Below are 25,914 nucleotides of genomic sequence, written 5' to 3'. Positions count from 1 at the left end.
ATGTTAGCATACATTTTCCGAATGATATAAAGTCTGAAACTTCAATATGGGTCATTATTTAATGACTTCAATCCTCAGTGATTTGCCAGAAAACCACAAATTTTATGAGGAAGAGACCAAAAATATGAAGCAAAAATCTGGACATTTTGTGAAAATCTGGATAGTTGAGAGGAATGACATTTTTTCATTTGTATTTCTAAATGCTTTTTATTGTTGCCCCATCCTACTTTTGTTTTGAGCCCTCTCATTTTCAGTTTCTCCCCAGTTTTTATTTTGCCTTACTCTAACTATTTGTTATATTTGTTGTTTCCAATGAATGCTTGTCCTGCTTGCTTCTTGCCCATTTACGGGACATTTAGCTGTCTTTGTTTATTTTCTGCTGTTTTTATCTCAGAGTAGGTCTTTCACTGCTATGTCCTTTTAGAATCCTGATTTAAAATAGTTCCCTACTCAGCACTGGGGACTATGTTTACTCATCGAAGGTTCTTTCCTCGAACCAACCATGAGAAAACATTAGACCTTAAACGTTCATTAATTGAACATTCCCTTCAACAGAAGTGTGAGGTGGGGAAGTAACTAGTTGGCCAACATTTCCCCATCTTTCTTCATTTCTCTGACACATTTATTTTCCCTTTCCTATATTCTTTCTCTCACATACTCTCTCTCTTCCCTTTCTCTTCCATATACCTTCCTCTTTGCACTCTCTATATACCCACTATCTCTTATTGTCCTTAGCACCTACCCTGATTTCTCTCTTATTTCCTTCATCATAAGTAAAATATCAGTATTATTCATTTATTTATTTGCAGTTTATTTGCAGTTTGACTACCGGGGAAGTCCACTGGGCCAAACTGACCCATTTTCAGTGGCGGCCCTGGGAGAAAAGCTCCAAGATGCATTATAAAATTTAGATACAACTGATAGTTAATATTAAAGATAATATTATGTAGAATAGTTACTCATAAATGCATTCAATATCATGCATAGTTAACAAATTCATTAAGCTTGAAGGTAGGGATCATACAGTTTCATTGAGGAAAACAGATATGTGTTAGATGTGGAAACAGTTTACATACAAACCTTTTAAGAAAATGTAAATATGCTTTACATACACATATCAACAGTAGAATACTATTTACAATATTTACAAGGTTGGGCTGTGTGAGGGTAGCTGTTGGAGTTGTTGAGAGCTTAGAGAGAAGCTATAGAAATTGTTGAGAGCTTAGATAGGCTCATAGGAAGATAACTATGAGAATTGTAGAGCTTGGGAACCAGAGAGAGAACCTCCTTTGATTAGGTTGGGTGAGGGCAGGTACATTTCCATTTAGTGGACAGGTGTTTGAATAGTTGGGTTTTGAAGTTTTATGAGTTTGGTATGGTTCGTAGTGTGGAGGGAAGGGAATCCCATTTTTTGCCTAGTGAGAAAGATAGGAGAAGTTGGCCAGCAGGATGTTTAGGTTTATGGATAGTAATTAAGTTCTGATTTTCAGATCTGAGAACTCTGTTGGGTGTATAAGGGGGAAGGATGTTAGAGCGGGACATTTTGTTGGGTGAAATATGAGTCTATGTGCAGTAGTGAGTTGGAGATAGTCTAGGTAGTTTGGGAGTTCAAGCCAATTCAGGGATTGTAGGGTTAGGCAGTAATGGGTAGTAGATTTAGAGGCAAATTTAGAGATTTTGTTGCAGCAGTTTTCTAGTTTAGAGGTGATAGAGGAGGACAGGTTGGTTAGGAGAGGGGCTCCGTATAATAAGGAAGGAAGAAGATAAGTCGAGGCCAGAGTTCGCCTGGTAGAGTTGGAGAGAAAGCGATTATTCCTATACAGCATACCTAGCTTTTGGTAGGTTTTCTTAATATTTTGTTGAATATGAATATCAAACTTGAGGTTTTCATCTACAGTAATGCCAAGTAGTTTGGCAGAGGGGACCACTTCTATAGGTGAGTTGGTTTGACTATAGACTTTGAAGTTGTTTTTATCATTGTGGGAGGGAACAGTAGAATCTTTGATTTATTTGCATTGAGAGAGAGGTGGTTTTGGCGCATCCAGTTTTCAGTTGTTGAGAAGGCAGTTTGGGTTTTAAACAGCAATTCAGAGAGGTTTGAGGCAGAGCAGACTAAGGTTGAATTGTCTGCGTATTTAATGATTTTAGCATCAGGAATAGCAGTGTGAAAGTTATTGATGAAGATGTTAAAAAGCATTTGCCCAAGGATGGATCCCTGTGGTACACCAGTTGGAGTAGGTAGGAAGGAAGAGATGGAGTTCTTCCATTTGACTGCCTGTGATCTGCTGATAGATAGCTGGAGAACCAGGATAAAGCATTATGTGAGAGATTAAGGTTTGAGAGATGACAGCGAAAGTGCTTGTGGGAAACAGTATCAAAGGCTTTAGACAGATTGAGTAAAACAGTAGAAACTAAGTGTCCTGAATCTCGGGCTTGATTGACAGTTTCTAGGAAAGAGAGTAGAGCAGTTATTGTGCTATGGCCTGGATGGAAGCCATGCTGGGTAGGAGTGAGAAGATTGTTTTGGGTCAGGGAAGGCATAAGTTGGAGGTGGATGCATTTTTCTAGGATTTTGGAGATTGGTGAGAGCAAAGCAATGGGGCAAAAGTTTGAGATGCTGGTATTTATGCCTCCTTTATGAAGAGGAAGAATATAAGCTGAGTGCCAGAGTTTGAGGACATTTGATTATTTTATGGATTGGTTAATAATGATGCTGATTGGGAAAGCAATGCCATCAGCACCACATTTTAGGAAGGAAGAGGGAATATTGTCAGGAGCGTTAGAGCAAGGTTTAAGTTTGGAAAAAAGTTTTTTAAAGTTAGTGGAGATGGGTTTGAGTTCAAACAGATGAGGTGAGTTAGAAGGGGGAGAGTGTAGAGCATTTGGGTTATTACTGGGAAATGTCTTGGTGAGGGTAGTAATAATTTCTATGAAAAATGAGTTAAATTCAGAGCCTAGTTTGAAGTCAGATTTACTTGGATCAGGACAGAGATTATTCTTGGAGCCTGGATTGAGGAGTGAGTTTATTGAGTTCCAAAATTTAGGGGGGGGGTTTATTGTTATTGGACTGAAGTTTGATATAGTAGAATTTTTTGTCTTTGGTGATTAGTCGTTTTGCACAGTTGCAAAGCTGTTTATATTGGAGCAAGGTATTGGCCAGTTTTATTGTTTTGGTAAAGCTTCCATAGTTTGTCTCTGTGGTGCATAATCTGTTTTGTCTCTTTGGATAGCCAAGGAGCAGTTTTAGTTTTTATCCTTTTGTTTCTTAGTGGGGCTAGTGAGTTTAAATTATCAAGGAAGACAGAGTTGAAGTATTCTATAGCCTTGTCAAGAGAAAGGATGTTTAGAATTTGCCAGTTCATTTGTTTGAAAGTATTTGAGAAAGTAGTTGGGTTGAAGCTACTGAGGTTACGAGTTTGAATATATTGATGCTGGTGTGGGGAGGAACTAGTTGAGTGATGCATAAAGGCTGGGAGGTGGTCGCCAAAGGTATCAGGAATTGTGCCAGATTTGGTTATTTTATTTGGATCTGAGACTAGGATACAATCTATAGTGGATCCGGGAGGGTTTATTTTGTTAGGTCGAGTGATGGAGAGGATTATTTGAGTGAAGTTATAGAGGTTAATAGATAGGGAGGGAGGGGGCAATTGAGTTTATTCCAGTCAATATTCACATCACCAAGGATATAAGTTTCATAGTTAATTTAAGTAGTGGCCCATAGGAGAATATTTTCGAGTGTAGAGATACTGTTACCAGGTGAAATATATAGGGCAATGATACAGATATTTTTATGTTTATTTAGTTTTAGAATTCCAGCAGTTAGTTCAGTGTTCTGGAATTGAGGAATTAGAATTTGGAGGGGAATTAAGGTTAGAAGGTTGGAGTAGACTAGGGCAGTGTCTCCACCTTTTTTTATTTAGTCGGTCATTTCTGAGACAATGAAATCCTGGGGGCAGAATCTCAGAGTTGGAGATAAAGGGCTTGAGCCAGGTTTTGGAAATGGCTAAGATATCTGGTTGGTTATGGCTTAACCAAGCTTGAAATTGGTGTACTTTGTTGTTTAGACTTTGTGCATTCATTGCAAAAATCTTTAGGGTGTTGAAATAGGAGGAAGCGAGTAAGGGATGAGTGTTGTTAATAAAGGATGTAGGATCAGGGTTAGGATGGATATCACCAGCTTGGACTAGATTGCTGAAGGAGATGTCCTTTAGCCATATTGGTTTGCCAGGCATGCATTTTGGTAGATTGCAGATTGGAGCAGGTGACAGTGTCTTGACTTTAGAGGAGAACAGTTTAGGGTGAAATATGTGCAGAGTGTTGGGCTAAATGAGAGAAGAGGAGATAAAGTGGAAATGGGAGTAAGAGTGAGGAAGAAGGTGGGTTTGTATGGTAGTCTTCTTTGTAGGTAGTATTGGACAAGCATAGGTGGAATATGAGGTAGCATAGTATAAGGGAAGTAGGAACAGAAAGAGGAGGCTGGGGGACTGGCGGGTGTGATAACTTCAGGAGAGCATGTTGGAGCAAAGAGAGGGTGGTATGAGTGGTTAGGAAAATAGAGAAGGCTATGAAGAAGAAAGGGTTTAAAAAGTGATGGAGGTATTCTAGAGATTTAAGGAAAGAGGAGGGGACTATAATTATTGGGTGGAGTACAGATTACAGAGTTTAAGAAGGATGGCTATAGGTGGGAGGAGTAATGAGGGGGGAGCTGGTATCGGGTAATTAGGCTGAGAGGGTGGGATAAGATAGGAATAAAGCTAGGAGTACTGGGAGCAGGTGAGAACTGGGGGCAGAGTAGGGGAGTGGAGTGGAAAGAACACTAGAGGTGAGTAGGGCAGAAAAAGTATCAGCAAAGAGCAGTTTAAAGGCTGTAGTTGGAAGGTATGAGCTAAATATTTCCAGCCAGAAAATGAAGGCTGCCTTTACAGAGGGTGGTTTAGCGGGGGGGGGGGTTATTTACAGTCTAAGGATATTAACTGACAATCAACTGTTTGTGAAAAAATAAAACTTGTTGGGATTATAAAGAATATCTAGGATTTATATTGGTAGATGCTGCCAACTAATGGTAGAAGGAGATAGCAAACAGCAGGGATAGCTGGACCAGTCTTAGGTTTAAATATATTCTAGGGTAGTGATAACAGGAGGGGGAGAGGGCAAATGGTCTGCGGTAGGCTGGTAGAACGTGCACATGGGAGGGCAGACTAACTCTATAGATAGTACATCAAGTCTACATTTAATTAGTGTTAAGCCACATACATTTACACAATCTTGTTGAGGGGGCTTCTCAGTAGTATTTTTCTAAGTACCAGGCAAGCTGGCCAATTCAGGGTGTCTTCAGGTGATGGCCGGAGGTATTCCTTTTGCGTTTAAAGCAGGGAGGGAGCACCCGGGATGGATTACTGTAGAGGAGAGGGAGACAACACTGAGTTAGTTAATATTGCAGATGTAGAGGGGGAAAGGTAGCAGGTAACGGATGTTTAGAGAAGAAGGGAGGGTGTAACAAAGCACAGTAGTAGAGAGAGGCTATGGTTAGATGAGGCTAGAGCAAGTATGCAGAGGAAGATTAGGTTTAGGGGATTAACAATGGAAAGCAGCAGACATTATGCTATGAACAGTACAAGTTAGGCAATATAGGCTCCATTAAATAGAACAAAACATTCATTCAGCAGTTCAGCATGCTATCAGTGACCCTAGTCCATTTGAGAGGACAGGGTTATACAGCAGTACAGCCAAATATAAGCAGCAGAAAGTAAGGGGTAAATGATAAAGTAATACTATAAAATCTTTAAACAGTGCAATATATAGTGCTCAACAGACTAACACAGTAAACTACGATATGTTCATCCTGTGCAATAACTTGTGTGGAACAGTTTTCAAAACAATATAATAGCCATATAGTGCCCTTATAAAGACAAACAGAAAAGAAAAATAGCTGCTAAGCCGGTAATTAAGCTAAAGGTTCTAGTAAGACCACTGATCCACCTTAAAAGAGAAATAAAGGCCTTCAACGATATACGTTCATTGGCGTCCTTTTAACAGGATATCTGGAGAGCAGACTAGGCCAGCAAAGTGCAACAGTCGAGCCCTGTATACTCAGACTAAAGTAATGCAGCTGGCGACAACATAAAAAGAGACACATTCATCCCAAAAAGCAGCTTGCAGCTGCTAAGCCAGTAATTAACCTAAGCAAAGGGCAAATGACACAGTACAAAGCAAGCGGTCAAACAGTACAGTATATAGGGAAAAACGGTCCCCAAAACCGTTAGTGCAGTGACAAGTCTGTTACTAATAAGGAAAAACTAGCAAAACAAAAAAGTAACTGCAACCATGAGCAGGGATAATCGGTAGTTAATTCCAAAACTGTATCTTAACACGTGACTACAATTTTGACATGTGAATAGATCATGTGACTACACCTTGATTATATAAGCTAAGCACAATGTATTGCTCAGTTTCTTTGCCCATCTGGGTGAAAGTGTCTTCTGCACTTGCAACTTTTTAAGTACATTTGTGGATTCTAAACTTGTGGAATAAGCACAACTTTTTAAGTACGTTGTGGATTTTAAACTTGTGGAATAAGTACTCCTAACTACATTATGGATTTTAAACTCTTGAAATAAACAACTATTAAAAGCAACTCTTCAAGTAAGTTGTGGACTTTGATTTTTTTGAATCAACTACTGTTTATCCCTGCTTATGGTTCCATTTGCTTCATCATCTTTAAATCTTGTTTTACTCTCGTCTTCTCCACCTTCCTTTGACATCTCTTAGCCTCTAATATTCTTCTTACTGTCAAGTTTCTGCTTCTGCAGTTCCTGTACCTTATTGCTACTTCTTTCTCCATAATATTCAAATATAGTTAGATCATTTAATACACACATGTGTATGCTTTTTGCCCATATCTGATATAATCATGTTTTTTTTCTTCTATTGATCTCATTTGTATAATTTATTTTAACTTATTTTAACTTCTTTTACTACTGGTATGTTTTCCCAGATTATATAAATATATGGAGCTTTTCTCCCTGGAGCTCCACTGAAGATGGGATTTATGCCCAGTGAGTCTTCTCAGTAATCAAATGTAATAAATAAATAAATGAATAAATAAATAAATACATTCAACTCACTAGTGCCACAAGGTGTTCTTCAGTCCCAGTGTCATATGAGCAATACTGACTACAACCAAAAGGGGTATAACAGAACACTAGAAAAACTCTCATCTTCCCCTGGATTAATAACTTCTGTCTTTGTTAAACACTGATTATATAATAAAAGGACATTAGTATTCATAAATGTGCAGGATGACTCGACAACCAAATCAGCATGCCCACTGTAAATTATGCATATACCAACAGAAACAAAGTCCTGACACTGAATTGTTGTTGAACATCCAGTCTGTTTATTGTGATTGCTTGATAACTCCATTCATGACATATTAGTACAGTAGCCATACCTCTCAGTTGTTCCAGAGTTTTGCAGAACATCCCTAATTTCCTTATATTTTTGCACTGACCCTTTTAAAAATTTTTGATTTTCTGGTAAATCACCGAGGATTTCTTTTAGTTAGTCAGTAATGCTAGACTTTCATTCCCTGTATTGTTCAAAGAATGCACATTGATGTTAAAGCCTTTCATCCTATAACTTTTTAGTAACTTATAAATATATAAACATTAGACATTATCCCCAGTTCAGCCCTTTGTCCCCTATTATTTTTGACTTTGCCCAGAATTCTTGAGCAAAGGAGTTAAAATGGAAGCAGGCAATATTAACAACAACAACAACAACAAAAGATGGAGAGACGGGGGGGGGGGGGGGGGCAAACTGCTATGTAGACACTATTTTCAACATTGCCTGCCTTGCACTGTACCGACGTACTGTGCAAGTGTGCAGATATAGGTGCCATATGCATCTGTGCAGTTCATCTGTATGGAGTTGGCAAAGAACACTAAAGTGCAGTCATACAATGATTGTTTTAAGAAAGATAAGCAGTTTCTTTCTTAAATAATGTCACTGTATTCTAGCAATAATCTAATAATCCACCCCTGAGTGTGGATATCACAGGATTTACCCATAGATGGCATTGTTTAATCACTCATCTTCACCCTCATGATCCAAATGTGCCAACAGTGGGTAGATCCAGTGATATCCACATCCATTCAAGTATTCTTCCTAAATGATCACATGGAAATTTCCTCTGAACAAAAGGAAAGCAAAAAAAAAGCTACTATGCCTATGAGCTCTATGGATGAAATAAGGACTTTATCTAGTTTATGTGACTAATTAACTCTTACATTTGCACAAGATACCAAACTAGTCCAATTGCTTTATGCTGACCCATCCAGTGCAATGCATAATACTAGTGTTTAGTAATGGTTATATGTTAAAGGATCTTCTGTGGAAGATTAATGATGTCCCCCTTTCTTAGCTATGTTTTAGTTTTGAGTCTTTGTGATAGTACATGCAATAAATCTAATATAAATATTTAACAAAAATGAATGATTGGTTTTGTTTCTTTCTTGTGTATAAGCACTAAAAATAAAAAGTAGTAGAAAACACTTTGCTGTATTTTACTGAAGTCCGATGCTAAAAGTAATATGAAAAGAATATTACTGGATCTTATAGAATACCATTGTGGGTAATTAGCAACTCATCAGAGTTTTATGACTAGTAAGAAATTAAAGCAATTGTCACTTTAAACAGATTATGAATAAATGTATATTCTGCATTTTTGCATTTAAAAGCTTTGAAATGTTCCTTATGCTTAATATGGATAACTTAGCTTTTTGAATTAATGAGATTCCTCGACTACTTCAATGCCAATATGTTGGATCAGCTGGTCAACACCCCTATGAGAGGGGAAAATATCCTGGACCTGGTCCTAACCAACATGAGTAGTCACTGTAGCACCCCTACAGTTTCAGCCTCCTTGGTAAGATCCAACTATAAAGCGTTCACTTTTGAAGTCACCTTGTCAGGGCCAAACAAAAAACTTTTCCAAAGCTGACTACAACTTCCTCAGAGCAGGTATAAACAGCTTCACCACCATCATCCCTTCAGCTGGAACTAGCACCTATGTCCAATCCTTCACCAAAAAGTTTTATGAGCACATACATAGCTGTATGGACTCAGTAATACCTGACATGACCATATCATCTTCCTTAAGGAAGATACACCTGTCTGGTGGGCAGCAGCAATAAACAAACTCTATAATAAAAGGAAAAAATTGCTGTCAAGGACCAAGAAGAAGCAGGTGCAAGTTGGAAGCAATCTCTCCTTTGTCTGAACAAGCAAATAAGGTCACTGGTGAAATACATTAAGGCTAACTTCGAGTCCAAATTGGCCACATCCACTAAGGACAGTCACAAGGCCTTCTTCACATATGTCCGCAATCTCAATGGTAACACCCAAATCTGCTCTGAACTGGTGGTCATTAACACCAGATACACAGACACCATAGATATAGCAAACCTGCTGGCAGACAGGTTCAGTGGAAACTTCTCCCCCCGTCCCCCCATCAGTAAACCAGGACATCCCCAGCACCTGTCCTCCCTCTCCCCCTCCCCTCATCGCCAGAGGGCAGGTCCTTAATGCCCTCTCAAAGACAAAAAAAAAAAAGTCTCCATGGGACCCAATAACATCTCTGGCTGTATCCTACATGAACTCAGGCATGAGCTGTCAGCTCAATTAGACACCCTATTCGACCAAAGCCTGAGCACCGGCTTCATCCCAGCTGAATGGAGGACAGCCACTGTCATCCCTCTGCACAAAGGTGGAGCATCCACTGACCCAGGCAGTTATAGGCCCATCAGCCTAACTAGCCTGATCTACAAGGTCATGGAATGCATTATCATGAACCTTATAAACAAGGACATTGGCAACCTCGAAACACTTGACCCCACACAGTTTGGTTTTGTCAAAAGGAGATCATGCCTGTTAAACTTGGTCAACATCTTCGAAACAGTCACCAAAACCATGGACGAGGGAAAGACAGTGCACACCACCTACCTTGACCTAGCCAAAGCCTTTGACACTATTCCCACTTGGGCATAATAGATAAACTGTCCCAGCTAGACATCAACCCGTATGCTACCAAATGGGTAGCTAAATGGCTCACTGATAGAACCCACTCAGTCAAAGTAGGGGAAGCCACCTCTAGTAGTAGACCTGTAATGAGCAGTGTACCCCATGGATTGGTCTTGGGGCCTCTACTGTTTGGGATATACTTTTCTGAGGTGCAAGCCAAAACCAGTGGTCTGTGGCTGACCAAGTTTGCAGATGACTGGAAGCTGGGTGCTGTCTTAAATTCCATTAGTGATGTGAACATTCTCCAAGAGGGCCTTACCCAAACTAATGACTGGTGCCAGAAGCATGGCCTCAAACTGAATGTCAAGAAATGCATCATTATCCCCTTTGGGGAAAATGGCATCCTCACTAATTATCACATTAATACCAACGTACTAAGCACACAATCATTCGTGAGGGACTTGGGCACCCAGGTTGATGGCAACCTCACTTTTGACCACCACATCACCTCTGTTGTACGGAAGGCTTTCTATATGGCCCACCTCATAAATAAGGGTATTTCATCCAGGAACAAGGAGGTCACAACATCCCTGTACTTCTCCCTTATCAGACCCATTATCGAGTACAATGCCCCCTTCGGCATGTAACTTGCCACGCACATGCGGCAGTTGGAGAGACCACAGAGGTTCCTGACCAGGAAAATTCAGGGTCTCAAACACCTATTGTATACAGATAGGCTAACAGCCCTGTCCCTCTACTCAGTCTCATGCAGAATGCTCAGAGGTGAACTGTGTCTGGCATACAAGGCCATCTCAGACCCAGCCTTGATGGAGTTGCTGCATATCCGTAAGACAAACTCCACTCAAGCAACCCACACACAAGGCTTTAACCTGATCTGTCACATTAATAGAACTTGTTGGCAGGATAGACTCCCTCTCCATGTCAAGCAGAGTACCTCTCTAGCCCTGTTTAAGAGGAACCTGGATGACTGGATAGGAAACAGAAAATACACCCCTGGGATCTCGCCTCTGTCCCTGCTGGATAGGGGAAACAGGTGCTGACTTTGAGGGAACATAGGCAAAATTCTTGGCTAGGCTTATAAAGGCCACCAGGCCAATAGTCTAGTATCATTCTATGAACCTATAAGATGATTTAATGATGCTTTTTGTTTAACTTTAGGTGCTGAGGAGTGAATTTGTGTTTTACTGTTTGGTTCACTTTCTTGAATATAGGATGCCTGTGCACTGTGCTTGATTCCTTGAGAAGAAGGTTCCATGCTTTGTATGCCAAGGGTTTAAAATCTGTTTTCCTCTGTCAAGCAGTTTATTGGTCTGATTAATAATGCGGTATTATCTGATGGCAATCAGAGAGAATACTGAGCTTTGACATTGGAGAGTTGTTGTATAAGAGGTAGAGCATGGTCATGGAATAAGCGGACCTGATTATCAAACAAATGGATGACCCGAAGCTCCATCAGTATCTGATTACAATTTAATACAGATAAATGATGGTGCTCCCTTCGGAGGAGGTAGTTACAGAATAACAAATTTACGATGTATAGCAAATGGAATGCAAGGGAATCTTTAAGGGTCTTTGCTGCAAAGATTAGCTACCCTTAAATGATACCAGCACTAGTGATGCATTATAATGCTAACTAAACAAGGCTCCGCTCCAGACAAATATTCCTCTTTTAATACTATTACCCTTGCTCTGACTGACTGAATCACTTCCTTGTATCCATTCTGTCCTATACATCACTGCACACTAACCTACATTATGGTAGTGCTAAGGTTATTTTCTTGACATTTCTACTGGTCTCTATACTTATTACACAGATCCTTATACTGTGTTATCTTCGTTTCTTATTGATTTGAAACGCCTTGCATGTCAGTCTTTCTAGTTACTCACTCACAGATGTATAAGTGATGAAATGCCTCATTACTTATTACTTTAACATGTTCTAGTTTAGATAATTAAGTAATGTAGTCATTGCTTTGTATAGCTGAATTTATAAACTGTTTTAACCAGTCTGACCGAAGTTCTATTGTATTATGTATAATGCTGATTTATTTGTATGTCTGTCTGTATGATCAGATTGTCTCAATGTGGAGCTTTTCTCCCCGGGCCACCGCTGAAAAAGGACATGTGTCCAGTCGGACTTTCCCAGTAAACAAATGTAAAATAAAAATAAAATAAATAATATATCCCCCCAGTGTTTTGTGATTTCCTTCAGAAGCGGCAGCTTTTTTTTCTGTCACATTTAACTCCATCCTGAAGAGCATGCAAGTAAAACAAATTAAAAAAAGTCTTCCATTTTCATATAATTCAAAACAAAAAAAAATGATATACAGGCAAGAGTTGGTACAAGGAGTGTTGTATATAAAACATTCATGCTAACTGCGCGAATAACATGTTTTAGAGCTTAACTCAAGCAGAAATACCACGTATACTGATTTGCATTTTCCTCCCTGTATGATAATGAAGCTGGTACTATTCAAAATGCTCGTCTGTAGCAGCAGAAAGGCAGTGGCAGTTGTCTTCCCTTAGTTTGCTTCAAGATACCTGTTCCGACCACAATATAGCAACAGTTGTTTTCTGCTGAGGTTTGCTCAGTTTCCATTCCTTACTCTTTTCATATCAGCAGTGTACGTACCCTCTTTCCTCTAACCCATTGCTTTTGTGTTACCACTTCACTGTCCAGCAGCGCTGGCCACTCGTGGACATTTGTGCTCTGTCCCACTTAGATTTCTTAAAGATCCATCTTTTCCTTCATTCTTTTTTCTACAGCTCAAACACTCCAGTCCATCCCCTTCACTTCCTCCATCCTATTCCCTTCACCTGTTCCTCTGAAGTTCAGACACTGCTGTTAAATGTAGTAATTACCAGGATCAAACCCTGCTCTCTGCCATTATTCACATCCAGCTGTAGTAAACAGCTTGATTTTTTTTCCTGCAGGCCTTGTAGACATTATTATGTTAATAATTATAAGAAATGTCATTCATCAAATCAGCAACAAGTTGTATTTTTGTTAATCTTTTCCATCATTAGAGATAACCTTGATGGCAAAAACTGCTTACTTATCACTGTGGGAACAGATGATCCCAAAACTGTAACACAGCAAGCCTGGGTGGAAACATAATAAAGAACAAATTCAATGAGTCGTATTTTTTCACTCGGTGATAATGGCTGACTGTATTTGCTGTCAGCTTCACTTTTTCAGTTGTCTCTCAGTCTTATGCTACTAATTTTGTTATCTGCTGTGAGAATTTTTGCAGTCTGAATGAGTCTGTGTAAAAAGGAAGTCTGTAATCTTACCGGTTGTCCTTGTTGTCCATCTGATCCTGGCAAACCTTGTGGCCCAGTATCTCCCTGTAAAAGAAAGTTAACATCAAGTAACAGAAAAATATAGCTTATAATTGGTTCTGTGTATCTGCTAAATTTATTTTATAATTTTCATTATACAATAAGCACTAATTAATATGGACAAATGTGCATGCTGATTGGAGAAACCAATCACTAGGACCATTATAAATTGAGCATTGCCAGTAGAAAAGAGTCTTGGTGTACCTTCTACCTGTCATTTAAAAAAAATATTGGTATTGATGAAATGCCCTTAATTTGCATTACAATGTCTGCAGGTAGGTAAATACACAGCTATTTTTCAACAACTGCACTACAAAATTCTGTAAATTCAAAGCACCATCATTTATATATATATATATATATATATATATATATATATATATATATAGCCTAACACCACAAAATGGAAAAGATGGATCTTTTGATACAGTATCAGCTTTTCTTCAGAGTAAAATTCTTGAAGAATAATCTAGTAATTGCATATTTTCAGACTCAAGCACATCACCTTACAGAAGAAGATAAATTCAGGTGACCAACGACAGCAGAAATTCTCGGGTTTACGTACAATTTCATTAGAGCTGCAGTTCAGATTTTGTCGCAGGACAAAGACATGATGTGGAAGAAGCTTCTCTTCCTCCTGCTGGTCTTCTGGAAACAGATCTATTGTGGGGTCTTCTAATGCGGTAATTTTGCGTTGTTACCATTTAATTGCATTGAAATTCTGATAACAGGTGCTGACTTTCTGAGAATATTGGTGAAATTCTTGGCTAGGCTTATAAGGCCTCCTGGCCAGTAGCCTAGTATCATCCTCTGAACCTATGAACTTATGAATAAAGCAACAGTGTAGTGTCATTTCTATCAGTAGGTATTACTACGTATATACACACACACATACACACACATATATATATATATATATATATATATATATATATATATATACACACACACACATACAAGCTAACAGTGCATGCACTAATACAATTTATAAAAACATATTAAACTGCAGTATCACTCTTTCTTTAGTACAATCATACAGAAGAAATACTAATACTGCATACTTCACAACTGTCCATAATTTTGGAAAATGTCCAGATTTTTGCCATATACTTTTGTTCTTCCATGTAGTGTGCAGGCATCGACAGATAAGACTAACAGATTATACAAGAACCTTAATTATAAAACGTAAGAACTCTTTCCTTAAGTAATGTCATTGCACAATAGCAATAATCTACTTCTGTATGTTGGTAATGTAGGATTTACCAACAGATTGCTTTGTTTAATCACTCAGGCTTTACCCCCATGATCAACCCATACCAACCGTGGATAAATCCTGCCTTACCCACATCCAGCTGTGGGTTATTGCTAAAATGATCATACCATACAGTTCTGCAGCTTTCATATTTACCCATCATATTTTATTCTATAGTGAGAGTTGTTTTAGAACAGGCAGTCTAGTTTTTTCATAAATCCTGATCATGACAAACCAATGCAAAACACTCTAAAGCTAACCTCAGGGCATTGTTGTGAATGGGCACAAGTTAAGCTACATACCTCTGACAGCTAGTATTGGAAACAGTATGAGAAACAGCAGTTTTTAACCTTGTTTTCTCAAAAGCAGAAGCAGAGATGTTCTCAAACCTGGAAGTGGGCAGCCATTTGAGAATAAATGACCACTAAAAAGTATGGTTCACAAACAGTTATAGAGTGATAGCAAATAAACATGTGATGTGCCAGATTTCAAGATATTGAACTTTGGCAAAATGCCATAAGAAAGCTCTAGCAAGCATAAATGAAAGATAGGAGTAGAATGAAAATCCATAAAAGCTGCCACCACTGAAATAAAACACAGCACACTTGCATAAAGCAAGGAAAAAAAAAAAACAAAACAAAACAATAAACTTCTCAAATGAGGTGACATCAAAGGTATGACAAATATATAGCATTTCGGAATGAAAAGAAAATCCAGGGAGAAGAAGACAACACCAATTAAAGTGGAAAAAGAACCAGAAAAGGCAATCGGAAAAACAAAATCTCAAAATGAGAAAAAGCTAATTTAATTATGAAATCAGCCAACAGACCTTACAAATACAGAAAAATGCAATACCAGATATAAGCTTAATATTGCTATAGCAACCAAAGGAAACTACAAGTCGTTCTTCATGGATGGAAATTAATGACTAATGTCCAACAATACATTGAGCTCACTCATAATGTTATTGCGTGCTCTGATCCCAAGGATGTAGCCAATATATTACAAACAAATTTAGTGATAACTTCAGCCAACCTACCCACATTGTTTTCCCTACTATTTCTGAAAATTTAGTTTTCCCTGAAATCACATTGTGACAAGTCTTAGAATCTTTACCAGAGGTTGAAAATAATACTTTCACAAGACCAGACAACATACCAGTCCAGGTTGCATTCTTATCCGTGCCAAGTATGCACTTTCTAAGTCTCTACTTAAACTGTTCAACCTCAGTCTCTCCAGGTGGTTTGTGCCTAATACCAGAGAACAGACACTGTTATTTCTCTGCACAAGAGTGACCCTTCTACAGACCTCTGTAAATATAGGCTCATCAGCCTCACCAGCCTTATACGCAAAACCATGGAACGTATCATAGCAGAACTCATTTATGCATGCATAGGCAACTTAGCTGATCTATTATTATATCATTATATATATTCTGGCTATACTTTTGAGCACCAGATATTGAAGCATACTATAGATTTTTTTTTTACACTGACTGTAGAACAATGTGATTTACTATGCGTTTTGCCAGGAATGTTTTGCCTTTTACATTGATTAAACAAATCAGTGTTTCATAGATAGTCTTCTTGAGCACTTAGGTGACATCAGGAATGTGAGAGACACTAATGCACTTGTTGTACATGTCCAGAAGTCAGGAACACACCATACGTTCAAGTTTTTTGCTTTGGAGATTGTTAAGTTAGGTGTTAGTGGGTGAAATGTTAAGAAGGGTCTATATTATAACAGTGAACAATCAAAAGATCGAATGCTGTTATATCAACCCCAAAACAATGAAAACTTAAAGGAGGGAACACCCAGAACAGCGATTGTTTTTCCCAGGGAAAAAAAATCACTGTTCCCAAAAAAAAAAATACAAAAAAAACAGACTAAACACTATTTTAGTGCCCCCCACACCCCCCCTACTTAAATATACCAACTCTGAGATTGTACTACAGTGCCAAAAATGGCAAAGTGACAGAAGCGGCCAAGTGACTTCTTTCCCAGGGAAAGAATTCACTTATATGCCACTTCGTCATTTTGCATTTTCGACATTTGAAGTTCGACCAAGATGCATTCGACAGAATGCATCTTCAGTCTTCTAATAGGAACCCGTTAAGAACATCACTGAAGCTAGAGAACAAAGTTGGATACTTGAGTTATGATCCTTTAAACCACTAGGTCTAAATGATTCCATGTCCAAGAAACCTGCCCTTAAAATGCATCCTCTCTTACACTGATTATATGGTTTATGTAGGGTAGTGTAATACTTTTAGAAAAGTTTTTGTTTTGCGCTGTTTGTATGAATTTTATGAACTCTATGAATAAGAGCATAATATGTGCTTTAAATTACAGCATTACGTTTTTTGGCATGTCATTGTTAAGAGACATATTCTGTATCAGCGCTTGCTGATGAAGTGGTGAATATCCTAGGTGATTTATTGTATCTCTGTTTTTATTTGTCAGTTTGAATATGTAATTAATGAGCTTGGAAGTGATGTTTTTGTATTTAAGAGGCTCTTTAAAGTTTTTATTTGTCTGACGAAGCATTAGTTAATTCAATGCAAAAGCACTTACCTGTGCAGTGTCATTGAATAAACCTATTTTTTTTTTAAAGTTTGTTTTATTTCTAGTTGCCGTGCAGGTTACAGTAAGTTGTATTGTTTGATTTTTTGCTCTTTTACGTGCGACTTTACCCGACAGGTTATATCTTTGTTTCTCTTTAACTGATCTAGACCCTGATCAGTTTGGTTTTGTGAAGGGTGGTTCTTGTCTTGTAAACCTAGTAAGCTTCTTTGAAAACTTACAGATTCTGTGGACATAGGTCGCTCTACGTATGCTACTTATCTCGATCTGGCCAAAGCTTTGTCTACTATTTCCCATGCTGTTAATGATAATTTACATAAAATTAAAACCCCTGTACAGTCATATGTATTTCAGATTGGTTATCCAGCAGATCCAAAGTTAAATTTACAGGAAAAACCTAGCCAAACAACAATTTTTACTGCACGACACCTTAAACCTCCTGTGATAAAGGCCCATGGGAATCTATGCAAATGATGCCTTAAGGGCATCAAGTGTTTCATCTACATGGTTTCTGAAAGTCCATGATTTTATGGATACATTCAGGGCAATACAGCCAAACCCCATTAACTGTAGACAGCTTTGTATTTATTGGCCTGAATGTATTAATAAAGACCTAAAAAGTAAAAGAAAAAAGTAATGGACATTCAGAAATCATGTAGCTGAAACACTTGAGGTCCTTAAGGGGTCATTTGCATATATCTCACAGGCCTCTAGCACAGGAAGTTTAAGGTATTACACAGTGAAAACTCTAGCTTGGATAGGTTTTTCTTGCAATTTTTATTAATTGGTTTGTCTGTGTTACTTTTTTTACTTTTGGTTTGGATGTTAATTGGGATATTTTGTAGACACCATAATGGTTATGGATATCACCTGGGTTTGAAGACCCTGTGTTTCTACAGTATGGCAAAACAGTCCGCTTGGACTGTGCTGATGAGGTCATAAGAAGGCCAAAACATGCATCTCCATAGCTACTGGGGTTTGGGTTTAGTGGCCTGAATGTATCCATTAAAACTTAAAATGTAAAAAATCATGATCATTCAGATTCAGATAGGTGAAACACTTTATGTCCTTAAGACATCATTTGTATATATCACATGGACCTCTACCAGATTAGTTTTAAGATATCACATCGTGAAAAATCTAACTTGGCTAGGTTTTTCTTGTAGATTCTACTAACTGATTTGTCTGTGTAATATTTTTACTTTTTGATACAGATACACAGTTCTGAAAGTTGCTTGTACTCTGTCTGAATATTAAATTGTAACTAGTGAAGTGCCTTAGGCATTGGTGCTGAGCCATGTCCTGTTTGGCATTTATTTTGCAGGCATAACAAACCAATATCCCAGAAGTGTGGTTGACAGTGTTATCCTCTTATCTATTGGTTCCAAACGTCACCAACAAGGCCCAGAATATTCACATCCATCTTGTAATGAAAATAGTCTCAACCTAAATGTAAAAAAAGTGCAACATAGTAGAGTTCAGCAAAAAGCTGCTCACACTACATATGTTATAAATGGTATTCCTCTGCAGACAGATATGATTATAAGACACCTGGGTACTTAGGTGGGCAACTCTCTCTCTCTCTCTCTCTCTGTCTTTCTGCCTCATCTCATTATTATGTTTTTACCATAATCATAAAATCCTTTTGTCCAGCACAGTTACCTTCTAAGTAATATCTTAAAGATCCAAAGAAGTCATCCCAACACTGTATTTTTTCCCTTATTGATTTTCTTATCTGATACATTTCTCGCCTTGTTATAAATCCAGTCATACAGCTCAGCTAGAAAGGCTCCCACGATTTATAACAAAGAATATTAAAACTCTTACATCCTTCATGTATCCCAATATTTTTGCGTGATTTTCCTTATACTCAATAACCTACAAGCTGCTAATTCTATCTGGGTTCCTATTTCTGAGTAAAACCAGTGACTCTACAAATACCCGACCCTTTGATATAAACCTATACCAACAAATAAACAAGGCTCTCTGGAAGGGTAAGTTCATGTCTCAACATATTCCAAGCCTATGGAATAAGTTAGCACTACAGGACAAACAAAATGTTACTTTGTCTACCTTTAAAGCTAGTCACTGGACACTGCCCAGTCAGACTATCCTAATAGATTAGATAGAAAGATAGATAGATAGATAGATAGATAGATAGATAGATAGATAGATAGATAGATAGATAGATAGATAGATAGATAGATAGATAGATAGATAGATAGATAGATAGATAGATAGACAGATAGATAGATAGACAGATAGACAGATAGATAGATAGATAGATAGATAGATTAGATTGATAGATTAGATTGATAGATTAGATAGATAGATAGATAGATAGATAGATAGATTAGATTAGATTGATATATTAGATTGATAGATAGATAGATAGATAGATTAGATTGATAGATTAGATAGATAGATAGATTAGACAGATAGATTAGATTGATAGATTAGATTGATAGATAGATAGATTAGATTGATAGATTAGATAGATAGATAGATAGATAGATAGATAGATAGATAGATAGATAGATAGATAGATAGATAGATAGATAAATGAATAACAGTCTTGATGACTGGATGGGTAGACACAAATTTGCACCAGGGTTAGCAAAAGTTATACCGCTCTATTTGGGGGTGAACACTGTTAAGTGTTTGAAAAGGGATCTGAAAACTTTTAAATGCGTCAACCTATGATCCTCACAATCATATGTCCAGCATTTTTCCTGTTTTCCTTTTTCATAAGAAAGCAAAAAAGTAAAAAAAAATGGATAGTGAAGCTTACGAAAAAAGACTGAAGGGATGAATACAGTGGATTCTGAAAATGCAAGGCTACAAAACAAATATTTCTCCCTGTTTACAAGAGAGAAGAAATGAAATTTATCATTTCCAGTCAGCAATAGTGGCTAGGAGACTGGGTTGATGCCAATCCATTTACAGATGAACTGCTCAAGAAAAAAAAACTTCAAGAACTATCTAATGTCAAAACACTTTGGAGTTATGAGATTCACAAAAAGTTCAAAGTGAGTAGAGGGGAAACTAGCAACCCATCTAAATGGGAGTCCTGCTCTTTGTCAAATGTGACTTTTGTCATATAGCTGTTTTGAGTGTACTTTTTGTTGATGTATTTTTCATAAATAAGTGCTATAGTAACTTTTGTTTTGTCAGCTGTAGCATTTAAATGGAATGTTTCACTTTGGTTACTGTTGTGTGATCTTGACATTAGTATTTTTAGTTAAGGAGCATGGGGGACAAAACCCACCATGTTAACATTTTCTTTTTTAATTTAGTTTTTAATAGTGTTTATGTTAAGTGATATGTTTTGCTGTGTTTTAAGTTTGCAGATTTGGTAGCAGGAATTGAAAACAAATGATGACATTTATATAAATGCATGGTCCAAGTAATTGTTTACAATGCATTAAGGATGTAATAGTGGTCACAGATGTGGTTGCTTTTGTGGTTTTGGACAATGCAAGTAATCAGAGTTTTGTGTTGCATTCCTGTGTATAAGGTAAAGCAGATAGTTGTGTTTTCTGTTACTCTCTTTTGATTTTAAATGCTTTATAGCTTTGGGATAGCAGACATTGTAATGAAAGTTACATTGGAATTCTTCTGGAATGGCATTTATTTTATACTGATTATAAGTTGCCCCTGGAAGTTTGGGCAGCTTTATGCTGTTTTTAAATTGTTAGGCTTTGTGAGTTTTGGATAAAGGAGCATCTTCTGTTAATGTTTTAATTGGTGTGTTTTTTGAATTTTCAATTCTTAGAATTTCTAATGAACTTCGGATAGATCACACAGTGGTGCAGCAGTTGCATTGTCACCTCATAGTACGAGGTTCTCTGGTTTGATTCTCTGCTGGGGTGTATTCTGTGTGGAGTCAGCATGTCCTCCCCACATTTGTATAGGTTTCTCTGGGTACTCTGATTTCCTCCCATGTTACAAAGACATGTATTTGGAACATTTCTCCGTGGCCCTCCACTGAAAATTGGCTTTGTTCCAAGTCAGACCTTCCTGGTAAATAAATGTAAAGTAAATAAAATTTTAGTTGATTATATGAGTATTGTTTTAATATGATTATTTGTTTAGCCATTTGCAGCCCAATAGCTGAAAATTTCAATAAATCACAAAAAAAAAAAGTTCAGGAAATTATGAGGAAGCAGATAAGGTCGCTAAGGGCTTAGGGCTAAAAGAGATCAGATGTCATTCCCCTTTATAAGAGATGATTCTATTAACTTGTCAGTCTGACCTCATTTGTAGGTCACTGGACCCAAGAGAACATGGCTTCTCATCATACCTAGTAAGTCTCCCAGAGATGAAATGCAACTTCTTTATTTGGACATCACAAAACTGAACCATTATGCCTTGACTCCTTGAATTTAATCAACATACAAAATCAGCACCTTGTTATACGTAAGTGTACTTCACAATGTAATTAATCAAACATTAATTATTTAACATGTAGATGATTAATATCTCAGGTCAGTAATTCTGAATTTAACATTACTTTCCATCTCAAAAAAAGTTATTTTACTTTAGGAGATGTAAGAACAATGTACATGCAATATTTATAGTTAGACTTCCACAATACAATGCAAACCTTTATGTATTGTTGCAAGCACATACATTATGTGTTAGTGAGCTTGGATTTAAATTGCATGGATCTTGGAAGGATATTCCATATATTAGGACTCTGGAGGGAAACGCCTTTGTGAAGTACTCTGCTGAATATGGAGGTGGCAGCAAAGATAGTTTGCTGAACAGGAACACAGTTTGTATGAATGATATCATAATACACAGACAGTTGAGGATGGGGCAGTACTTAAAAAGTTCTTAACATCATGGAACACAAGGAAATGCTTGCCTTTTGGGGAGTTGTCAAGACCTGTCCTTTTTTGTCTTTTTTAATTTCTTCAAGTCTTTTGGGTTTCTAATACCATGTTGGGAATAAACCCCATTCCTAAATCAAAGTATGATTAAAGTTCATGAAATTAGTATTGTTTCACTGTTTGATGTTAGCCAAAAGTGCTCTTCACAGCACCCGCAATGTGCCCAGTAATGACTCCTGCAATTTGCATGGTGTTACATGAATTGGTAACATATCTAAATTTGGGTCTTTCGGCTTTTCCCGGTTAGGGGTAGCCACAGCGGAACTCCGGTTTGCTAATGATTGGCAGTAGATTTTTACATGCCAAATTGCCAGCCCTGACGCACAACCTTCAACGAAGGTATGCCCATTCATGCATGTCTCCACACAGAAGACGCTCTAGCTGAGAATCGAACAGGACAATGTCTTACTGTGAGGCGACAATGCTACCGCAGCACCACCACCACAATCTAAATATGATTGTACAGTCTTTTTTATAAGACCAGTTGCTCCTACTACTATTGGAACTGTCTGGGTATCTTTCTTCCACATGGCTCTCGTTTCTGCCTGTAGACCGAGGTATTTTATTACTTTGTGTCTCTCTCTGTATGCAAAACACTGTAGTCACTAGGTGTGGTGATTTCAATGATCAATGCTACTTTTGTCTTCTTTTCTTGGAACACTATATTGTCCTCAGTGTATGTTATGTGGTGATTTTTCAAGCCTGGGAACATGAACCATGAACCTTGCTTTATTATTTTTGTTTAACATTATCCAAAGTCTGTTACAGTGGTTGGTTGTTTTCTGAGTTTGGAAATGTGATGCCCATGGCTATTGCAACACTAGCTTCAGGAGGCAGAAAATGTGAGCTCTTGTTGCAGGTAAGCTGTTCATTTTTTTTTGCAATGTATCGTAATAGATTCCAAAAGTCAGCTAATGACTGAGCATAATCCCAAATATTTGTGATGGCTTTACAGAATGACAGACTCTTCCTTGTCATGAGGATAGTGTTTATGAGCTGGCAGCACTGCAGAGATAATTAGTGGTGCCAACACGTCTTCAGTTTTATTAAACTTGTCGTTACATATATATATTATAGCAAGGTAACAGGCCTTGAAATCAGTGGCGGCTGGTGACTTCAAATTAAAGGGGGGCTGCAGGAAACAGCTGAATGGGTGGGGGACAATGGGAAGGGGTGCAGCAAACCAGAAAGGGGAGGAGCTATGCTCAAAACCACAAAACTGTAACTTTAATTAAATATGTTGCCCTGGGTGCCAAACTGTCATTATGAGAGTCCAATCAAGACTAAATGAAGTGTAGAAGAAACAAATATTTCAATGCATTGCCTGCATGACAGCTTACTTAATATCTAGATGGAAACAAAAAGGTTGTGAGGCATAAAAAAGTAAATTACTTTTTAAATACATTACTGGAATGCCAGTCACAATCAAGTATAAGAAAAACAAGTGGCACGCAACACAAACCACTTCTCCTTGCACTGCAGTTCTAATTATAATTTATATTCAGCATTATTAAAGTACCAAGTAACATGCTAAAAGTAGCAATCTCTGTGATACCCCCACTTGTAAAAATGTTTCTTATCAAAAAAAGACCTGCTGCCTGACAACTATCTACTTGTTTCATGGGGAAAACATGATCAAAGTAAAGAATGAAAAGCAAACAAGAAACAAGCTCAAGATACATTGCTTAAAGGATTACTGTACAGGTAATGGACCACAGACGATAGACTGCCATTCTGTTTAGTTTACAGGTAAAGCCTGAAAAGATGACTGCAAGTCTCCAACAAATGTAATGAGCTTCTAAAAATAATGCAGTCCTGTCCTTTATTACAAATACTGTCATATGCTTATTAAAGCTTACTTGCATTTTACAATCTCAGACAAGCTTACCTGATGGTCATTAAAGCATTGCTACTTAAACACAGAGCAACAGGCACTTTCTGAATAATAATAATAAGCATAAATCAACAGTTTAAAAATATGACAGAAACCAGAACATTCTGCAACATCAAGGGCAGATGAAAAGCCACTATAGTACTTGTGTCTACCTTGGATGGGGGGATACTCTGCACATTTACACTGCATAACTGCTCCTTGCCTTGCTTGGACACATCCAGAGTCACTACATGGGGGAGTGGGGTGCAACAAGTATGTCACCCTTTGAAATGTCTCTGGCTGACTGTGATGGCCCTGACACATTTGTTATACCTCTTAACCTCAGAGCAAGAAATCTGGACAAAGGCCCAACAATAAGGACAATTTTTAAATATTGCTCTTATAAACATAGAAAGAAAATAGAATAGTAGGTTTTGCATTAGTATGAATTTTCTGAAGGGTATGAAACCAGAAACTCAAATATCTGTCATTATTTTCTAACTTCAGTCTTTAATGATTTCCCATCAATTTGCCAAAAAAAACACAATTTTATGAAAAATGGATCAAAAATGTGATGCAAAATATAAAATAGCCACACAATACAACTGGGAACCTATCAAAGAGGGACACTTTTTTTAATATTAGTACTTCTAACTTGAGCAGCTGACAAAATAAAAGAATCTACATGCATTTCTAAAATAAAAGTAATCTATAATTATTACAGTTATTTATTAATTGTAATCTCTCCTCGTTTTCTTCCAAAATTGCCATTTTGTGGAGGGATTATTAGGGGAAGAGCAACATTTTGAGCCAAAATCGGGGACAGTTGAGAGGTTTGGATATGCCTAATTCTATAAAGCAATTTATTTGCATGTACCTCTAAACCTGTTAATGCAGGAAATCTGGACAAGGCCAAATATATTGGGGGAACATATAAACAGTACTAAAAATTGCTCTTGTATAAACTGAGACAGTTGATAGAATAACAGGTCTTGCCTTAGCATTCATTTTTCTGAAGGTTATGAAGTCTGAAACTCAGTGTCTGTCATTATTTAGTGACTTAATTCCTAAATGACTTGCCAGAAAAACCACAACTTTTATGAGGAAGAAACCAAAAATAAGAAGCAAAAATCTATTTATTCTGTGAAAATCTGGACAGTTGAGAGGTTTAGTTCAGCCAGGGCTGTCTTTGAGGCTGCTGGCTTTCCCCCTCACAAAATCATGGTCGAATGGAGCCTCCCCCCTGCAGCCATTCCAATGAACCATTACTTGGCTATTTCACCCCATTTACCATAAACATTAATGAGCATACTGCTTTACTTCTATGATGATTTGGACTTCATTTGAAAGTTTTATTTTGCATTTTACAGCACAAACACTAAGATATCTGCTAAACAAAGCAATGGAGTCTCACAATGAAAACAGACTTAGCATTAAGACTTCTCTGCCCTTGAAACTCACATTGAAACCCACATCCAAAAAAAATACATTTGGCTAGTGACAGATAAAGATTAACTTTGGGCTATTTTCAAATGATAGGCCCCTTGCACACAAAACATACATGTGTTCTGTGATGCACCTTCCGGATTGCATTAAATTATATTCCTTGTATAATACAGTACAGTTGTTAGACGGTGTTTTAAATTTATTGTTTTGAACATTTTCCTGTAAACAATGAAACAAAATGCATGCACCAATAATCACAAAACTGCCCAGTTGAGAACATTTCCATCATAAAAGTCTACTCAAACTTCTACAATCCACAAGTATCAGTAAATATGCACAATCTCTGCAGAAGTAAAAGTCATCTAAATAATTCAACATTAAAAGATCTGTAACTCGGCTGTATCTCTCAACTTTGCAGAACAAGAAATCTGGAAAAAGCCAAAATGTATTAGGGAAGGACAAAAGCCCAAAAACCAGGGACA

At 37.5% G+C, this 25,914-nt stretch overlaps 1 protein-coding gene across 1 annotated transcript in view; it reads right to left on the bottom strand.

Annotated features, from left to right (window-relative positions):
- LOC122797026 (collagen alpha-1(XXI) chain-like) overlaps positions 1-25,914 on the bottom strand; it is a 1,114,432-nt gene that overhangs the window by 575,984 nt on the left and 512,534 nt on the right. The window contains exon 16 of the mRNA XM_044065795.1: positions 13,336-13,389. Within this exon, the coding sequence (XP_043921730.1) occupies positions 13,336-13,389 (54 nt within the window). The remainder of the gene's footprint in view (positions 1-13,335; positions 13,390-25,914) is intronic.

The sequence above is a fragment of the Protopterus annectens genome, chromosome 3.part0 (assembly GCF_019279795.1).
Source record: "Protopterus annectens isolate FY-2018-M chromosome 3.part0, PAN1.0, whole genome shotgun sequence".
NCBI classification, from domain to species: domain Eukaryota; kingdom Metazoa; phylum Chordata; order Ceratodontiformes; family Protopteridae; genus Protopterus; species Protopterus annectens.
This window is presented reverse-complemented; position numbering and strand designations above follow the sequence as displayed.